The sequence below is a fragment of the Balaenoptera acutorostrata genome, chromosome 1 (assembly GCF_949987535.1).
Source record: "Balaenoptera acutorostrata chromosome 1, mBalAcu1.1, whole genome shotgun sequence".
In the NCBI taxonomy this organism is placed as follows: domain Eukaryota; kingdom Metazoa; phylum Chordata; class Mammalia; order Artiodactyla; family Balaenopteridae; genus Balaenoptera; species Balaenoptera acutorostrata.
The window spans coordinates 14,341,361-14,358,070 of record NC_080064.1 but is presented as its reverse complement, the minus strand read 5'-3'; the positions used below and the strand labels follow the sequence as shown (position 1 = coordinate 14,358,070).

The following is a 16,710-nucleotide window of genomic DNA, read 5'->3' as shown; positions in this document are numbered from 1 at the left end:
TTTCCATCTCCCCCACCCTGCATTGAATCCTCCTTCCAGGACCAAGCCAAGATGCTGCCGCAACCCAGCCACACCACCAGCACCCCAATCAAGCACAGAGAGGGTAACTGCCTCCCCCTGGCCCAGCAGCAAGTTGGTCAGGGACTCAAGAGGTAAACCCCACTGTCTGGAGACCAGCCCAGCTCTGCCTGTTCTCCCAGAGAGACCTCCCAGCCAGGAGAGAAAGTTCTCTAATCAGGGGAATGGAAGAGGAGGGGAACCATTTGTCACCAGATAAGCAATATCAGCTTATCTCTGAAGACCAATAACCACAGCCCCCGGGCTCTGATTCCAGGCATAAACAGAGCTGGTCCCTCCTCCCCTCCAGAGTAGCTGAGGATAGTAGTCTCAGCTCCTCCCTAGGACAAAGCCCCGTCTCACCAGAGTTTCCTCTATCAATGGGAAACAACGCTGGTTTTGACTTCTTCCCCTCCAACGCAGTCATGCCCAGAGCATCAGAGCCTGAAGGATCCTCACGGGCCATATCACCTCTGAAGCTCTTGTTTGGAACCCCAAGGCTCCATGGAACACAGTTTGAAAACCACTAGGCTGATTGCATCTTGCCGTTGTTCAGACAACAGAGCAAAGACCAGAGAAATTGTGTCCAGAGTTACACAGCAGTTGTGTTGAAGCCAGGGCCTCTTCATGGGAAGATCTGAATTCTAACCCTAGTCAAGATACTGTGGTTACTTTTCCTTGGGGCTTTATTTTCTTTTTTTTTTTTTTTTTTTTTAAATTTATTTATTTTATTTATTTATTTTTGGCTGCGTTGGGTCTTTGTTGCTGCTGGCGGGCTTTCTCTAGTTGCGGTGAGCAGGGGTTACTCTTTGCAGTGCATGGGCTTCTCAATGTGGTGGCTTCTCTTGTTGTGGAGCACGGACTTCAGTAGTTGTGGCTCACGGGCTCTAGAGCGCAGGCTCAGTAGTTGTGGTGCACAGGCTTAGTTGCTCGGCGTCATGTGGGATCTTCCCGGACCAGGGCTTGAACCCGTGTCCTCTGCATTGGCAGACGGATTCTTAACCACTGAGCCACCAGGGAAGCCCGGGGCTTTATTTTCTCTTGCTGCTAAAAGGACTCTTCTCAGGAAGATGAAGAGACCCTCAGAGGACCAAATCTTCAGCATCTGTCAAGTCCCAAGATCCCAGTGGGTGCTTATGGGTGGCAGTGGGGGGTACTGACTTAAGCTATAGTCTCCCTGGGGCCTGAGGATCTAGGGTTCCTGAAGGATGGGGAGGGTGCTGGGGGCTGCATTGTTCAGATGGGGCAAGAAGCACAGCTGGATCTGTGCCCTTCGGGCTTCTTAGGGTAAAGGCATCAGGGTCCTGCAGACCCTATTAGGGAAGAACACCCCTCTCCCTTCTTCCTTGGGCTAATTTCTCTGTGCCTCAGTTTTCCCCTCTGAAATGGGACTTGAAAGCGTGTATCATATTACACACAAAGAATGACATACTGTAGAGACGAGAAAGGGTTGTATTCGCCCTCACCCCAAGCCTTCGAATTCCTAGAAACAAGACTTCCACCAGCTTATTTTTCTCCTTTACCAGTGCAACTGCCACCAGACTGGGGTTACTTCTCCCTCCTTTGGGCTCACTCAGGCCACGCCCTCTGGACCTCAGCTTTTCAATCTGTAAAATGACCCGATGACCTCTAAGGCCTATACAACTCTGTCTTTGGGATCTCAGCGTAGAGAGGAATCCCAAGATCCCTTTAATTGACCTAGCCAGCCACGGGCTCAGTACACCTGGGCATCAGGTGGAAAAATCTGGAAACAGCTGCTTCTCTCCCTTCCTCTCCATCTCAGGCTGGGGCTGCCCACCCTCTTCTAAAATCTCTCCACTCATCCTCTGCTCTCCATCCCCTCTGTATCTCTCTCTCTCTCTCATTAACTTTCTAGCTGGTCTCTCCACACCTTCCAGTACATTCTCTGCTCAGTCCATCGCTTCCCTGCCTTGGCTCCTCACTGCCCTTAGAATAAGTCCTAACTCCTTCACTCAGCCTTGAGGAATCCACAGCTGAGGCTCTGGTGGTATCATCCCCAGAAGAGCTCACAGAAAGAAGGGTTTCATAAATACTCGTGAGATGAACGGATGAACAGCCTTCAAAGCGTTTCCAAGTCATCTGGGTCAGGGCCTGGACCTAGCCTATTTGGGAAAGGGGCAGCTATGATTGGGGATGGGATGTGACTGGGGGCCTGTGTCACATACCCACACCTGCCTCCTTTACACCTGGAGGATGCTTCCACCATGTCCTCAATCAGCACATGGTGCCCACCTTCCCACCCTACCTGCCAAAGCTGCCCAGCCTTTATCTGGGAGTGAGGGTGGGGCAGAACTCATTAGGTGAGGAAAGTCCCTCCACACCTCCACACACCTAACAAGTCTGTTGGGCTCTGTTTCTGCCTTCTTCCCTTGGCCGCTGTTGAATGAGGAGCTGCCCACAGGGCCCCCTGATTTCTTTCCGTTAAGGAAGAACACTATTCATTGGCACCGGCTGAGCACCTGCCCTCACGCCCCCCCCGCCCCACCCCAGTCCAGATATGGTGATCACTTATAGATTTCCAGCCCCTATTATTTCTGAAGCCATAGTGGGGTGGGTTCTAGATTGAAAGAAGCCTTGGAGAAGAGGAGGTGGAAGGGATTGCGGAGGAATATTTATTCAGTCTCCCAATCGGTCCTGTGTTTTATGTAATTATATTGTTGACCCTTCCCAATGCACTGTGAAGTTGTCATCCATGGGACAGTTTTGCAGGTGGGAACACTGAGGCTCTCAGGGGACCTCACTCAAAGTTACCCAGATCTTTCAGGCTCCAGGACTTCCCCTTCTCCTTCATTCGTCCCCCTTCCCACCTCCCACTCAGGTACCACCTCTAGAGCATCTCACAGGGGTGGCCTCTGCCCACCAAACCTCACTGATCACAGGCCCGCAGGTGGACGCAGCTGGGGGTGACTTTTGGAGGTCTCTGGACCCAACTCGACGGGTTCAGGAGGAGGAAAGCAAGGCCTGAGAGCCAGAGGCGCGTGCCCTAGCCACGCAGCACTTTGCGACAGACACCTTTCTCGCCTCCTCCACCACCCCCTCCCAAGAAAGCCAGCGACTCCAGGCTCTTTTGCGACACTCCCATCTCTGGGGGCCGCCGGGGGCAGCTGACCCAGCAGAGGCTCAGCAGCCCACCGGGGTCTGGCTTCCCCTGGCCCGGGGCTCGGTTTTGTTGTGGGGTTTTGTGCGTCCTGTTTTGTTCGGTCTCCCCGCCCCTTCCCGCGCGGGGCCGGCCCCCACCCCCTCCCCGTCCCTGTCCCCTCCCCCTCCCCCTCCCGGGCTCCCAGCGTGCCCGCTCTTGACTTCATCCACTAAGTCAATAGCCCGGGCGCGGGCGGGCCGCTCCCCCCCGCTCCCCCGCCCCGCGCCGCCCCCCGGTTTTCTTCTCGGGATAATGGGGGCTCTTTGTGGCCTAATCAGCCTCCTGAGGGGCCGGGAGGCCGGGAGCGCTTCCCCCGCGGCCGTCGGTGAAAATGAAAGCGGGATTAGGCCGGGGCCTCGGCCCACACCATAGTAAAGCGCCACCAGGCATTCGCCCCTTCAAAGCCCCTTTCGGGGGTTTGGTTACTTTATTTCTAAAGTTGTTTGTATTTCTAAAGTGTCCATTGAGGCGCGAGCGGGGACAGTGCCGGGAGGGCGTTGAGAGGAGGGGGCGGCCCCGGCGGAGGAGAAACTCTCGGAGCTTCCCTCTCCCCCCTCCTCGGACCCGCTGACCAGTTTCCAAAGAGCCTCTCCAGGCCCTGATTTCCTCCCGCCCTGGGAGGTGGGGAGAGGCTCTTATCCCCACTAATCAGATCGGGAAACTGAGGCTCCGGCACTGATGCAAGGCTCCACACTAGAAGATGGGCTCCCGGGATTCAAACCCACCACGCAGCCAGAAGGGGAAAGGGGGTTTTATTTTTGTTTTTGGTTTTTTTGGGGGGGAGACGCCAAGGGGCATTGATCGCGTTAATCGCCCACGGCGCACAGCTCTTGAGTGCACCAGCTAAACCTCTTGTTGTCGCCTGCCTGTACAGGCCATCGAAAGGAACGCCCCAACCCGAACACGATTCGACCCCCTGAGGGAGGGAAGTTTAGCCCCACTTATTAAAGAAAGTCCCAGAGCCTCTTTTCTTAGGGTTCGCTCTCAACACCTCCAGTAAATCCCAGAAATGCCGGCGCAATAATTCAGAATCTTCTCCCACCGCCAGAGATGGGAGGGAGAGAGCAGAGATTCTGAATTTTGGCATTTGCAGGCAGCTGGAGAGGAAGGGGTACAGAGGGGGTGTGTGTGGGGCAACAAGCAGCAGCAGAAGAGGGTTTTCCCTAGCTGCGCCCCTTCTCCCACACGCGTACATTGCAATTTCTTTTTTTCTGTCGTACATTTTAACCCTCCGAAGGGTGGATCCGAGCTCAAAAAGTCCAGACGTGGAGATAAACTGTAAAGAGGAGGATCGCAAGGGCGGGGCGGGGCGGGGCGGGGCGGGGCGGGGCGGGGCAGGGGTGGGACTTAGTGCAAATTCGGGGGTCAGGTTCTGGCCCTGCGGCTGGACCAGCGTTGTCAGTTGTATCCGTGGTTACAACTCCGGGTTACAAGAGAGCTCCGGGAGATAGAGGCGCTTCTGCAGCCTTTCACTGGGAATGAGAGAGTTCCAGAAGGTTCCTTAAGACTCCCCCTGACCCCTCCCAACCCCAAAGTTGTCGCTCTACAGAGAAACTCGAGCTTCAATCTGATGCTCTTGTCTACACAGCCCAGATAAATTCGGTGCGGACTTCCTGGACAAGTTTCCAGGGAACAGGAAGGTTTGATCCCATCTCCACGCAAAAGTATAAACAACACACCAGGCAAACACATGTCCACCCCACAAAACCTCGGCGGAATGTTGCCCTCTTTTCACCTTCCTCGGTCACCTAGAGACCCGCGGTCTGAATTCGAACTCGAAGCCATAATAACATCTTCTTCACCTGTCACCCCGCGCGACCGTGGAGAGGGGCCCGAGGAAAGGTGGCCGCCCTCTCGTCTGGGGCTCTGTCGGGTCTGGGTCCCACGGAAAGGACCCCAGAAAAGTTCAGGGGGCGGTTTTCCAAGCTACTTCTCGTGCGGACGCCCCACCCCCTTTTCTGTCCGATCCCGGGGCCTCTTTGATCTTTGGTCAGACAAAGAGCGCAGTGAAGGCCAGAGGCTCCGGAGCCCCGCGGCCGGGCTGCTGCTCCCTCCTCCTCCCGCTGGAACCCGCGGCGCTTCGAGGCCCTGGTGGACGCCTGAGATTCCCGAGATCAGGTTGGAGGCTGCCTGCCAAACTCGGCAAGGGCCCCCAAACACATCCTGCTGTTGTGCTCACCCGGAGAGTTACCCAAACACACACACTCGGACACTTCCTTTTCCCCTCCCCCAATTCACAAACACCCAGACACACACAGGTAGTCTGGCAAGGAGGCAGGCGCACAGGGAGACATGATGGGTCAACACTCACACAAACACATGCACTGAAGCACAGCCTGTTTATTTTCTGTCTCCACCACCTGGCTCAGAACTCCACGAAGGCAGGCACCTTCTTGATATCTCAGGTATTCCTGGGCACTTAACACAATGCCCAGCACATAGTAGGTGCTCAACAATATTTTTATAGGATGAATGAATAAACTGACCCCCTGAGAAAATGTTTTTTTCTTCTTCTTCTTTTTCCTTTTCTTTTCTCTCTCCATCTCTTTCTTTCAGACATACAAAAGGGGAGCACAGCATTTGTGCTTATCTCTGCATATAGCAACCTCATAAAGGACCCCTCCAACAACCAAATGGGGATGGGAGGGTGGGATTCACTGCCTCTGTCTTGGAAAGAGAAGGAAGCAACAAGGGCCAGACAGAGGTCAGGCTCTCAGCCTCACCTCTTCCCCCACCCCACCCCACCCCATCCACCATCCATCTCCCCCTCCTGGGCTCGGGTTCCTACTCCTGGACTCGGACGCTCCCTCAAGGATACCAGAGTAACCAGAAAACATGTGTACGTCAAGTTCTTAATGGGGTGTGGCCTCTAGAAGCCCACACACCCCTTTGTACGGCCTGTAAAATTCCTCCTGTATGAACCTCTGTGAATAGCCAATTTCTTAGGTTTTATCCCATTCTCAAAGGGGTCCAGGTTCCCCCAAAAGGATAAGAATCTTTGTCTTAGTGCAATTCTCTGGTTTTTCATGGAAGGAAACTGAGACCCAGAGGGGCTAAGAGAGTTGTTCAAGATTGCATTGTTAGTGAGTTGGGGACAGGACGGATGGTATACTTCCTGGGCCCAGCGCAGTGCACTTCACCCCTCCCGGATTCGTCCTGTTGGGCTCAGCTGGAGATCGGGAGAGCAGGCCATCAGAGGCAGGGATCGAACACTCAGCTGGGAACTGGATCCAGAGCAGCATGAAGCCGTCACCTCCTCCAGTGTTGTAACCTCACTCTTACCCTCCAGTCTGCAGCGTCCCGAAGCTGGGGAGTGGGGATGGTGGCCTGCGCGCCACCCCTTCCCCAAACTGGTAACTTAGAAGGGGCGGCTGCTAAAAGCCGGAAGGCGGTGAGCCTCACTCTCCGGGCAGTGAAACCGGGACTGGGATATTTATTTAGCGGCGCTCTGAATAAGGGTTCTCCGCCCCTCTCGCCGCTAGTCCCGACGGGGCCAGGCTCACGGGCCGGCCCCTTTCCAGCACCCCGGTCGGAGCGCGGACCCGGGGCCCCCGCCTCGGGGTCGGCCTCCCGCCCGTCCCGCCGGCCCCACTGGCTCTCCTCTAATTAAGCGGCGGGATCGCAGCGAGCCGTCCGGCCGCGCTGTAATATGATGAACTGTCTTTGTGACGGTGTCACCGAAAGCGCTTCTGATAAGGGGAAGCAGCGGAGGATCAAAAGGACGACAGCGGCTCGTCCGCCTCCCGCCGCCACCCGGCTCTGCGCGCTCGCCCTCTCCGCCCGCGCTCTCCCGCGGGCCGTCTCTAGGTCCCGAGGTCTCTCCTGATCTCCCCGTCCCAGGCCAGCCTTTCGATGCCTCTGCGTCTCTTTGTCTTTCTTCCTGCTGCTCTGCGCCTCCCTCGGCCCCGGCGCGTTTCTCAGCGTCCTCAAACGCTCTAGGCAAGGTTCTCCCGTCCCGCACTGGGTCTTTCTCTGAATTTTCTCGTGCACGCGCGCTCTCTCTCTCCTGAAGCTCTCCTCCTCCTTTCTGACTCTCTCTCGTCCCTCCTCTGTGGTTCTGGGTCTCCCAGGCCTCTGCCCATCCCTGCCTTGCTCTCGACCCGGGCTCGGACCCAGCACACCTCCAGAGCCCGGGCAACCGAATCTTGGAAAGGTTCACGAGCTGACCCGCAGTCTCAGAAAGTCGAACCAATTCACCCTCAGCAGGCTCGCAGGGCCCCCCGGCCCCTGGCAACCCGCGCTCACTCAGCTGCCGAATAGAGGGCTGGGCACGAGGGCCCAAGGCGCCCTGGCCTGCCCTCGGGGCCTCTTTGGAGCGGGACTTAGGGTGCACACAACTTCCCCTCATCCCTCTAGAGGCTACTGCGACTCGCGACGCTTTTCCTCTCCCCCGGGGCTGAAGTTCCAAGTGCAGCCCACCCCTCTTTGGCATCCCCTTCCCTATACCCCTTCCTTTGGCCCTCACCTCCCCTTTGCCCTCGACCCCTTCTCTTCCTTCTTCAGGCCCCTCCCCTTTGCCTGCTCCTAGTTCCCCCTGCGCTCTCTCCAGACTCCCTCCCTGCCTCGCCTCTCCCTTCCCCCCACTTTGTTTGAAGTTCTGGAGAGATCTATCTACTAATGGGGAAGTTTCCCCCTTAGGTCACCGTTCTGCCTTGATTCGATTTGGAAAGGCAAGTTCCCTCCCTCCCCCGCCCGACCCCAGCCGGGGCCAATCGCTCCAGAGCAGGTCAGAAAGCGCTGACCCCATTTCCACCTTTCCTCTTTCAGCCAGAGTTGGGGGAAGGGGGAAAGGAGAAGAAAGGCCAACGACAGCAAAAATTGGGGGGGTGGGTGTCCCAACCTTCCACTCCCTCTCATCCCCATCCCCAACTGGGTTTCCTAATTACCTCATTAGTCTGGAGTGGGAGAGGGAGACGAGTTATTTTTCTGGAATTCCTGGAATGTGCCCCCCTTAGTCATGGCCTTCAAGGCCCCAAAGCCCCTGGAGAACCTCCCCTTTGGGGTGTCTCTTCTGTGTTCTTCTTGGTAGCAGGAAGGCTCCCCCTCACCTGGCACTGTCTATTATGTGGTGTGAGTTCTATCTGGCTTTAGACTATGCGCTTCCAGGACAGAGCCAGGGGTCTTGGACGTTTCATGCTTATATCCTTAGGTGCCCATTAGGAATGAAGCCTCATCAACTTTGCTGATGATGGTAAACAGAAACTCCAAAGAAGCAACCTAGAAGGAAATCTCATTTGCTCAGTCCTCTTTCCCTATATTAAAAAAAAATGTTTGTATAGATTATTTATATAAAATGTAGTGTGTGACAACTATCATTTTCAGAAAGGCATTCTTCAAAAAAAAAAAAAAAAGCCCAAATAATCACCATACTGCTTTAAGGCTACTGTTATATGTGCTTTTAAATCCTTCCATGTAAATTCCACTGAAAAATTTGGAGAGCTGTGACAGGGGAGGGGGCCGCGGGGGTAGGAGGGGGGAGGTTAATCCGGGTTTAACGCTGCGATGCCGTCTTAGGACCAGGGTTAGCCTGATTGCGTTATCTCTTCCCAACATTTGAGACGCCCATATTTCACCCAGCCAAATAGCTCGGAGAGCAGCGCAGATGGCTGCCGTGGTCGCGCCTCAGGAAAATGTGTTATTAATATCTAAATAACTTCCCAATACTGTCTGGTAAATCTCCCCTCCACCATTCCAAATGATGAATTCGTTTGAAGTCTTCCCCCAGCCTCATCTTTTCAATGTCCCTCTCTCTTCTCTCTTCTTAGCCAGGCTTATTTCAAACTGGTAAATATCTAATTCCTTTAACGGCTGTGCCGTGCACACGAGTCTCTTAGACGCCTGGAAACAGCCGGTGTGTGGCAGTGCGTGCCCGGAGGTGAACAGAAAACCCGCATGCCCTCGCAGCGGGGGACCCCACCCTGTTTAGAAATGCGTTTGGGAGACTGGGGCTGCGCGGGAACCTCAATCTGGGAGCTGAGCCCTTCCTTTGCGCGCCCCGGACACCCTCTCCTGGTCCCCCGCGGAGTCCCAAAGGCATCCCCCCTCCCTAACGCGCAGCTCTTCCGCGGCTCCGGTCTCCGAGACCCCACCCGCAGCCCTCCGAAGGCGTCCCTCGCTCTCTGGGGCGGATAATTACCCTCCGCTCGCCTGTTCTCCCTTGTTTAAAGTTTGTTTTCTAAATGTCTTCTATTAGATTATGTTCGTTCATTCCCCCTCCAACCTTATCTCCTTCTGTCTCTTCTCTCCTTGCCCGTCACACTCGATTTAGGCGCGAGTTTATCTGGCTAACAGTTTGCCGACTTTGTTTATTTACCGCGGGTTCTGGGGCTCCGAGCGCGCGCGCGCCAGTGTTCGCCTTTGTAATAGTTATCTCATTGTTGTTCTTCGTTAGTCCCAGCTCCCTCCACCCTCTCTCTCTTCTTCGGTTGGGGGGATGGAGGAAAGAAAGGGGGAGTCTTGTCAGCCCAGTGTGGGTTCGCCCCCTCGCCCGGAGCCCCCTCCCCCGGGATATCTGCCTCAGACCCCCGCACCCCTCCTCTCCGCTCACCCCATCCCCCCACCACCCCGGCGCGGCGGAGCCCTCACCCCCTCCCTCTCCCCCTCTGGTCTCACTGAATATCCACCGCCGAGCTCTGCCTAAAGCCGGGGAATTGCCTGACACCCTCCCATCTTCCTCCGAGCCCCCATTATGCGAAGCTGATCCCACTCTGAACAGCCTCAAATCCCGCCTGGACTCTGTTTGATTAGATTGCCAACCCGGGGTAATCCTTTGATTTGGTGGAGTGTCAATTACCTTTCTGTAAACACACATTTACAGAGGAGGGAACTTGTTGGTATAAATCAATGCAGATTGTTTCTTGATAAATGGACTATCTTCGACCCCTCCCTCGCTCCCTCTTCCAAGGCCCCTCTCCCTGGAGGCCCCTCCCCTCCCCTCTCCCGTTCTCGCCCAGCCAGTAAACAATGCCCCTTCCAGGTGTGAAACCGAAAAAACGGTGTGGGCTGAGGGGAGCCGTGCCCCCCTTCCCCCATTCATTCGCTCCCCCGGAGCCTAATTAAATTTGGCAGGTTCTTGTACACACAATCAAAACAGCTTCCTCCAGTGTAGCAAACGACCGAAAACCGCATTAGCAGCTATCGCAGCTCTGCCAAATTAAATTGTTTCCCACCTCCTTTTACAAGTGTCTAAAACCGACACTTCGGGCTCTCCCCTCCTTTCCGATCCTTCTCCGTCATTTCTCACTCCACACCTGTAAGTTTGCTGCTTTAAAAACAAATTAAGGGAAAATGCAAAGAAATACAAATCTGCCTTTCACGCACGCACACCCTTGGCCTCCACCTCAGATGGTCTTTCAGAGCGGGAAGTCAGCATATTCCCGGATGGACTTTGACGTCGCCACTCCACCCCTCCCGAAAATGCACACTCTTCTTTTTCATCTTGTGAATTTCCACCTTATTTCATATTAATTGTGACCTGGCTGGGCTTCTACCCTAGAGACCAACGTGGTCTGATCTGGTCAGTTTCAGCCTAAACTGGAGCCTTGTCAGATGCAAGAGGCATTGATGCTCTTACTCTTTTACTGTTGTTACTGCTTTTCTAAATTATTGCTTATTTCTTCACACTCACTCCCTCAGCTCCCACGGAGGAATGGTTTGACTCTTTCCAAACCCCTATCAAATTTCCCACAAGAGTCTCCCTGGACTCAGGTTGGGAAGATCTTTTTCTTTCCCCATCCCTCCTCAAATCCTTTACCAGTCGAGTCCCTGCCTATCTCTCCCCTGATCCTCGAAGGGGTGAGGAGGAGAGAGTCCAAGTGGATGAGGGCAAGGAACCTTTCCAGGTGTGCAGAGCATGGCCGGAGCCCCTATCCAAAGCGGTCTGAGAATTCTCACAACCAACAATCCTAATAACTCAGTCTTAACAAGGATAAGAGCAAAAAAAAAAAAAAAAATATGAACAGCCTCATGAATATCAGCCCAAGGGGAGCAGGAGTGAGCTGCTCAGAGATGAAAGTGCACAGAAATAAAAGCTCAATTTAATCTGCTTTAAAACCCTTCAACTTAACGTTTGTGCTTCAAACTCTGAGAGTGAGGACTGATTGCGGATAAATAGTTTCTTACCATGCCTGGAAGCTATTACACCCCTCTCCAACACAGTTTCCTATTCAGCAGTCCCAGTTTTCATTACCAGCTCTAATAAGTCTTAACATTATTAAATGCCAAGCGGACGATAGGAAAAAACGGACTCAGGGAGGGATCTCTCTTTAGCGCTTAAAGAGGAGAGCTCTTAAACCCCTTCTTCGGCGGCTCCCCGCCTTGAGAGAGGCAACCCCCGGAGAAGGTATTTGTCAGGAGCAAGAAGCCAAAACAAAGTTTGTGGGTGTGCACCCCTCCCCCTGCTCTGCCCAAGGGTATCTCTGCCTCTCCCCATCTGGCCCACTCGGGTGGAGGTTGGGAGGTCTTTTCACCCTTAACTTGGCCATGAAACTGACATCCAGGGCCTGGGAGAGAGATGAGAGTTTCCAGCTGGGTGGTTCACCGGGATGCCAGCCACTGGCCAAGGTACTCAAATCCGGAGCTGATACCATTTGCCCACAGATGGAAAGACAACCCTCTCTCATCCCCCCTTGTCATAGTGCCCATCACACCCATCTACAATCATACTGCATATCCACACAGAATCCACGGCTCCGATCCAAAGGCCCGTGGGCAAACCGCCACACCGAGAGACATGCGCTTACACTGCCATCCAGCTCCCAGTTACAGGGCCCAACATGCCCACTGTCACTCAAAAACCACGGGGCTTTCTGGACATCAGGCCCACCACTTTCATTTCATTTCTGCAACTCCTCTCCAGACTCAGCACCAGTACTTTCAGCCTTCCCATCTGGAACCTCCAGCCTCCTCGTTAAACCCTTGGAGACTTGGAAGTCCCTGGTTCTACTGCAGGGAAAACCTCTATCCAGCGAAGTTGCCTTTCTGCTGGTTTTATAAGCCCAGATCAGCACCGGAAACCCCTGGATTCCTTTGAGCCAAAGGGTTTTCCAAACCGAACTTGCTACCCTTTTCCTTTCCTTTACTTCCCTTCCCACCCCTTCCCTTCTCTTCCCTTCCCTTTCCTTCTTCCTCAGAAGAAATTTATCTATTGTGCTTCCTTACAGACTGAATTGGACATACCCCTGCCACACACACACACACACACACACACACACACACACACAGTCTCTCCAAATAAAACCAAACTTCCTTCGCTTCTCCTGGGGTACCTCTCAGAAGCTGTGTCTGCTGCGCTGTATTTCGCAGGGAAAGATTATTCAAGTTCTCTCCCCCCCAACCCAAGTAAAAGAAGTTCAACTAAGTCCCTTTCCAATCTGAACTGAAATAAGGAGTGGGTATCCCCCCCGCCCTGCCAGGGATCCCCGGGCTCTAGGCTGCCTCAGCCGAGCCAGGGGCTTACTTGGAAGCCCCAGGCCGCCTCCCGCTGCAGCCCCGAGGCCCTCCGGCAGGCCCGCACAGCGGGGTGCCAGGCACAGCTTGCTCACTATCTTCCCTGCCCTTTTGTCCCCGGTGGAACTGGGCTCCACTTGGGGCCCTGAATGTCAATAGCCCACTTCTTCCCCAGCTCCAGACTGCTCCCACACCGGGCTGCCCGTACCCCCCCACCATCCTTCCCCCTCAGACCAGGCCTGCGAGGGCTGGGCCCCGCTGGGAGTTGTCTTTGGAAGCGGGCTTTGTCTGTGAAGTTCATCTTCAAGGTTGGGAGAGACTACTGAAAGCTGGAGGGAGACCTAGGCTAGGAGTTCCAGGGAGGCGAGGAGAGGAGAAACCCCTGGAAGGAAACTCAAAGAAAACTGTGCTCTTTTACAAGTTTCAGGGTTCAGAACACTCCCCCACCTTTTCCAAATCCACCATTTTTTTTTGCAGGTTATAGTGGCCACTGCCTTTCCTGTCTTCCTGCTGCCTCCCTGCGCGTGTGTTTGGAGGCTTAGCTTCTCTTCCCGTCAGTCTATGTGACTTTGGGTCTTCCGTTTTTCTTTCTTTACCCACATCCCCCCTTGAAGCACACTTACCAAGTCTCAAAGAGACCTGCGAGGGGAGTGGTAATGAGGAAGGACTTTCCCTTCTCTTGAAACTTACCCCGTCAATAAACAAAAGCACAGTCCCCTTTCCTGGGCGCGCAGGCGCTTGAAAGATAAATGCCTTCCCTAGTTCATCTCCAGAAAAAGCGGGGCTCAGACTCCAGACCCGCTCGGCAACCACGCTAAAAGCGGGGAGAGGGCGTGTGGAGCCTGAATCTCTCTCCCGCACTGGGATCCTCCGACCCTGGGCATCTGAGAACTCGGCCTCAACTCCTGGCCCCGCCTGCGCGTGCCCAAGACGAAAGCACCTAAAAAGTGCACCCTTCTGCCCTCTCTCCCGCTACCTCCGCGCTGTCTCGGTTCAGCCCTGGCATCACAGGACGGAGAATTAGGCAGCGGCCCACGCGGCCCTCGCTAATTTTTATTGATTGCAGCGGTCAGTCAACTGTCAGGCGGGGTTTCAAGGGACCGTTTAGAGAGCGTGTGCGGGTCTGCTTAACAAATTCATTTAGGGAGCCGCGGGGCCGGCTCCTCTTTGCTCGCCCCCCGCCCCCTTGCCCAAGTTTCCTATAAATAATAGATCGACACCGACACCGGCACTAGCAGCCAAAACGCCAGCCCCGGAGGACACACGACCCGGAGTCTTCGCCGGAGTGCGCGGTCTGCGGCGCCCGGAGCCCTGACCCGCCGCCGGGTTCCCCGGGGACGCAGAGGTCGCCTGGACCCCGCTCCGCCGCGCAACTGAGTCGCAGGCTCCGCACCCAAGCCGGCCTGGGGGCGCACCGAGGGGGCGCTCTCCACACACACCGAGAGGCTCCCGGCTACTCCGGGGGCTGCGATCCCTCCCGCTAAAGATCTGGCCGCCAGCCCGGGTGGCGGAGGCGCCACCACTGGCTCGCACCCTGGTGAGCGGGGCGACGCGGGCTCGGGCGTCGCCGGCCCCGGGACGGCTCCCTACCTTTGTCGCCCAAGATGCCGTCGATGCTGTGCTTGGCTTTCTTCTCGCCGTCGTCCTCCTTCTTGTCCGCTTCGTCGTCCTCCTCCTTCTTCCCGAACTTGATTCTGAGCACGCGGCTAATTGAACTCACTAAACCTCAGAAATTCAAAGGCAAAAGAGCGAGTATAAGTCGTTGGGGCCGTGGAGCGGGGCCGCCTGGGGCCCTGGGAGAAGTAGCGGAGCCCATTTCCCCCCTAAATACACTCAGGAGGATTCGCACCCATTCCCCCCCCCCACCGTTGAACATTTACACCTACTGGGAGGCACAAGTACAGTCACTCAGGTAGAGACTCACACGTGAGACCTGGGGCACTCACACGGTGGCAAGGCGGTGGCAGAGGAACCCACCTAGTGCATTCCTATCACATCCTTGCACACACTTGTGCTTTCCACTGTCACGTACCCTAGATGCACTCACACCCACACCCACCTCCCCAGGACCTCCCTGGAGGCCCTCCAGCCCCCGATGCTGTAGTCCCCACACTCAGGCGTGCATCCCAGCCCTGCACACTTGAATGCTCAGGTACACCACAGACACCTGGGGCCACTTTCTCCCCCACAGGCAGCAAGATTCAGGGCCTCCACATTTGGGACCCACTGGGGGCTGGTGGCAGCAACAGAATAGAAATGGTGACTTGGAGAAAGAGATCCAGGGAGATCACAATCTACCCTCCTAGGACAGACTCATCTCTCTAGGCCACTTCTCTGAGAAGGCGCCAAGGGAGCTTCCCTTACCACCCAACTTTATAGGATAACTTTGTCCCCATTTCCCTCCCTCTTCCCTCCCTCCCTTCCTTCCTTCCTCTCTCCCTTCCTCCCTTCCTTCCTCCCTCCCGTCCTTCTCCCTTTCTTTCTTCCTTCTCCTCCTCTCTCCTCCTTTCCTAACTTCTTTTCTTTCCTTCTTACCTCTTCCCATCTTCCTTTCAGTTCTGATTCCCTCCTGTGCCCTCACCCTCTTTGCGTTCTGGTTCTTTTCCTTCTCACTTTTCTCTGAGTTCCCTGTCATCCATCATCCCCCCTCCTCTCCCACCTCCAGCCCCACACGACCTGAGCCCTGGCCAGACTGCAGGCAAGTTCTGCTGGCTCAGCTGCCTTCTCACCTGAGGGCACGGTGCTGCGGTCACAGTGCCCATCCTTCAGCAGCCGGTCTCGGATCTCCCAGCTGAACATGCCTGGGTTTTCCCTCTTGTACTCCTCTATCTTTTTCTCCACATCCGGAGTCGCCACCTGCTTCAGAGGTGGAGGTGGGAGAGTAGGAGTGGAAAGATGGGGTAGGGGGAGGGAGATACTTTTAATATCAACCTCCCAAGAGCCCCAGGCCAGGCTGGTGGCTCTGGTCACCATGCCTCCATTCTGAGATTGGCTTTATCCTTTCAAGAAACCTGTTACTGGCTCCCAGGAAGGCGGCCGGGATTGGGGCATGTGGAATAGGGTAGTGATAGGTAATAAAATAGAAACCTAATTAGGACTGGCGTCCCCCCTCACTATTCCAGGCAAGACTGGGGAAAGATTTCCCCCGGTCCGGGATGGTGATGGGGGGTCTGGGCAGATGTAGGGACAGCACAGGAGTGACTCATTGGCCTCTCAGGCAATCTGGACATCAGTTATCCCCATCCCTGAGAAATTCAAATAATGGAGGATGTCTGGGGGTGGGGACCCTCTTCCGCTGTCCTTCCCATAGGAAGCATATAGACCCCCGCCCCGGTGCTACTGGATGACACGGGGTAGAGAGAGGGGCTACAGCCAGGATACCCCAACCACGGGAAGGCTGGCTGCCAGCTCTGCAGCAAAGACACTCACTCTGGGTTTGCTGCCGCCAATGGCGCCAGGCCGGATGGACCCGGTCTCCTGGTAGCGGCAGAGAATCTTGGACACGCAGCCATGGGAGACGCGCAGCTGGCGGGAGATGACACAGGGCCGGATACCATGGTGGGCCATCTCTACTATCTTGTGGCGGATGTGGTTAGGAAGGGGTCGCCCGTTGATGAAGACCCCACCAAGCTGATTGACCCGGCCTTGGCCAAGTGGGGTGGACACTGGAGAAGGAAGGGGGAGATGAGGAAAAAGAGAGGCACGGGGTGAGGATGGGGAGGAGACACTGAGTACAGCCCTTTTAACTCCAGTTTTGTTTGAGCCCCAAGACTCCTGAAAGCAGATCTCAGTTCCCCACATTTGAAGCTGTGGCAGTTCAGAGGTCAGGAAAAAACCTGTCATGAAGCCAAGGGAAGGTCTGGCAGAGATGGAGAGAGGGGTCAGGGTTGGCTGCAAGAGTCCCCACAGATGCTGTGTGTCCCCAGTCCTGCCACACTATGGGGAATGCGGACACACCTGGGGGATCTGAATGCCTCTGAGAAGGAGAGGGAGAGAGACAGAGGTGAGAGGGCAGAGCCTGGAGACTGGCAGAGCCTGGGGACTCT

At 55.3% G+C, this 16,710-nt stretch overlaps 1 protein-coding gene across 4 annotated transcripts in view; it reads right to left on the bottom strand.

The window, feature by feature from the left end:
• Window positions 1–16,710, bottom strand: part of PAX7 (paired box 7) — a 104,072-nt gene that overhangs the window by 84,399 nt on the left and 2,963 nt on the right. The window contains exons 2-4 of one of the 4 annotated variants that reach the window (XM_007175019.2): window positions 16,094–16,329; window positions 15,394–15,523; window positions 14,255–14,389 (exon numbers count right to left, since the gene is read on the bottom strand). In XM_007175019.2, coding sequence (XP_007175081.1) covers window positions 14,255–14,389; window positions 15,394–15,523; window positions 16,094–16,329 — 501 coding nt within the window. The remainder of the gene's footprint in view (window positions 1–14,254; window positions 14,390–15,393; window positions 15,524–16,093; window positions 16,330–16,710) is intronic. The other 3 variants (XM_007175020.2, XM_057531634.1, XM_057531635.1) reach the window with 3 other exon arrangements.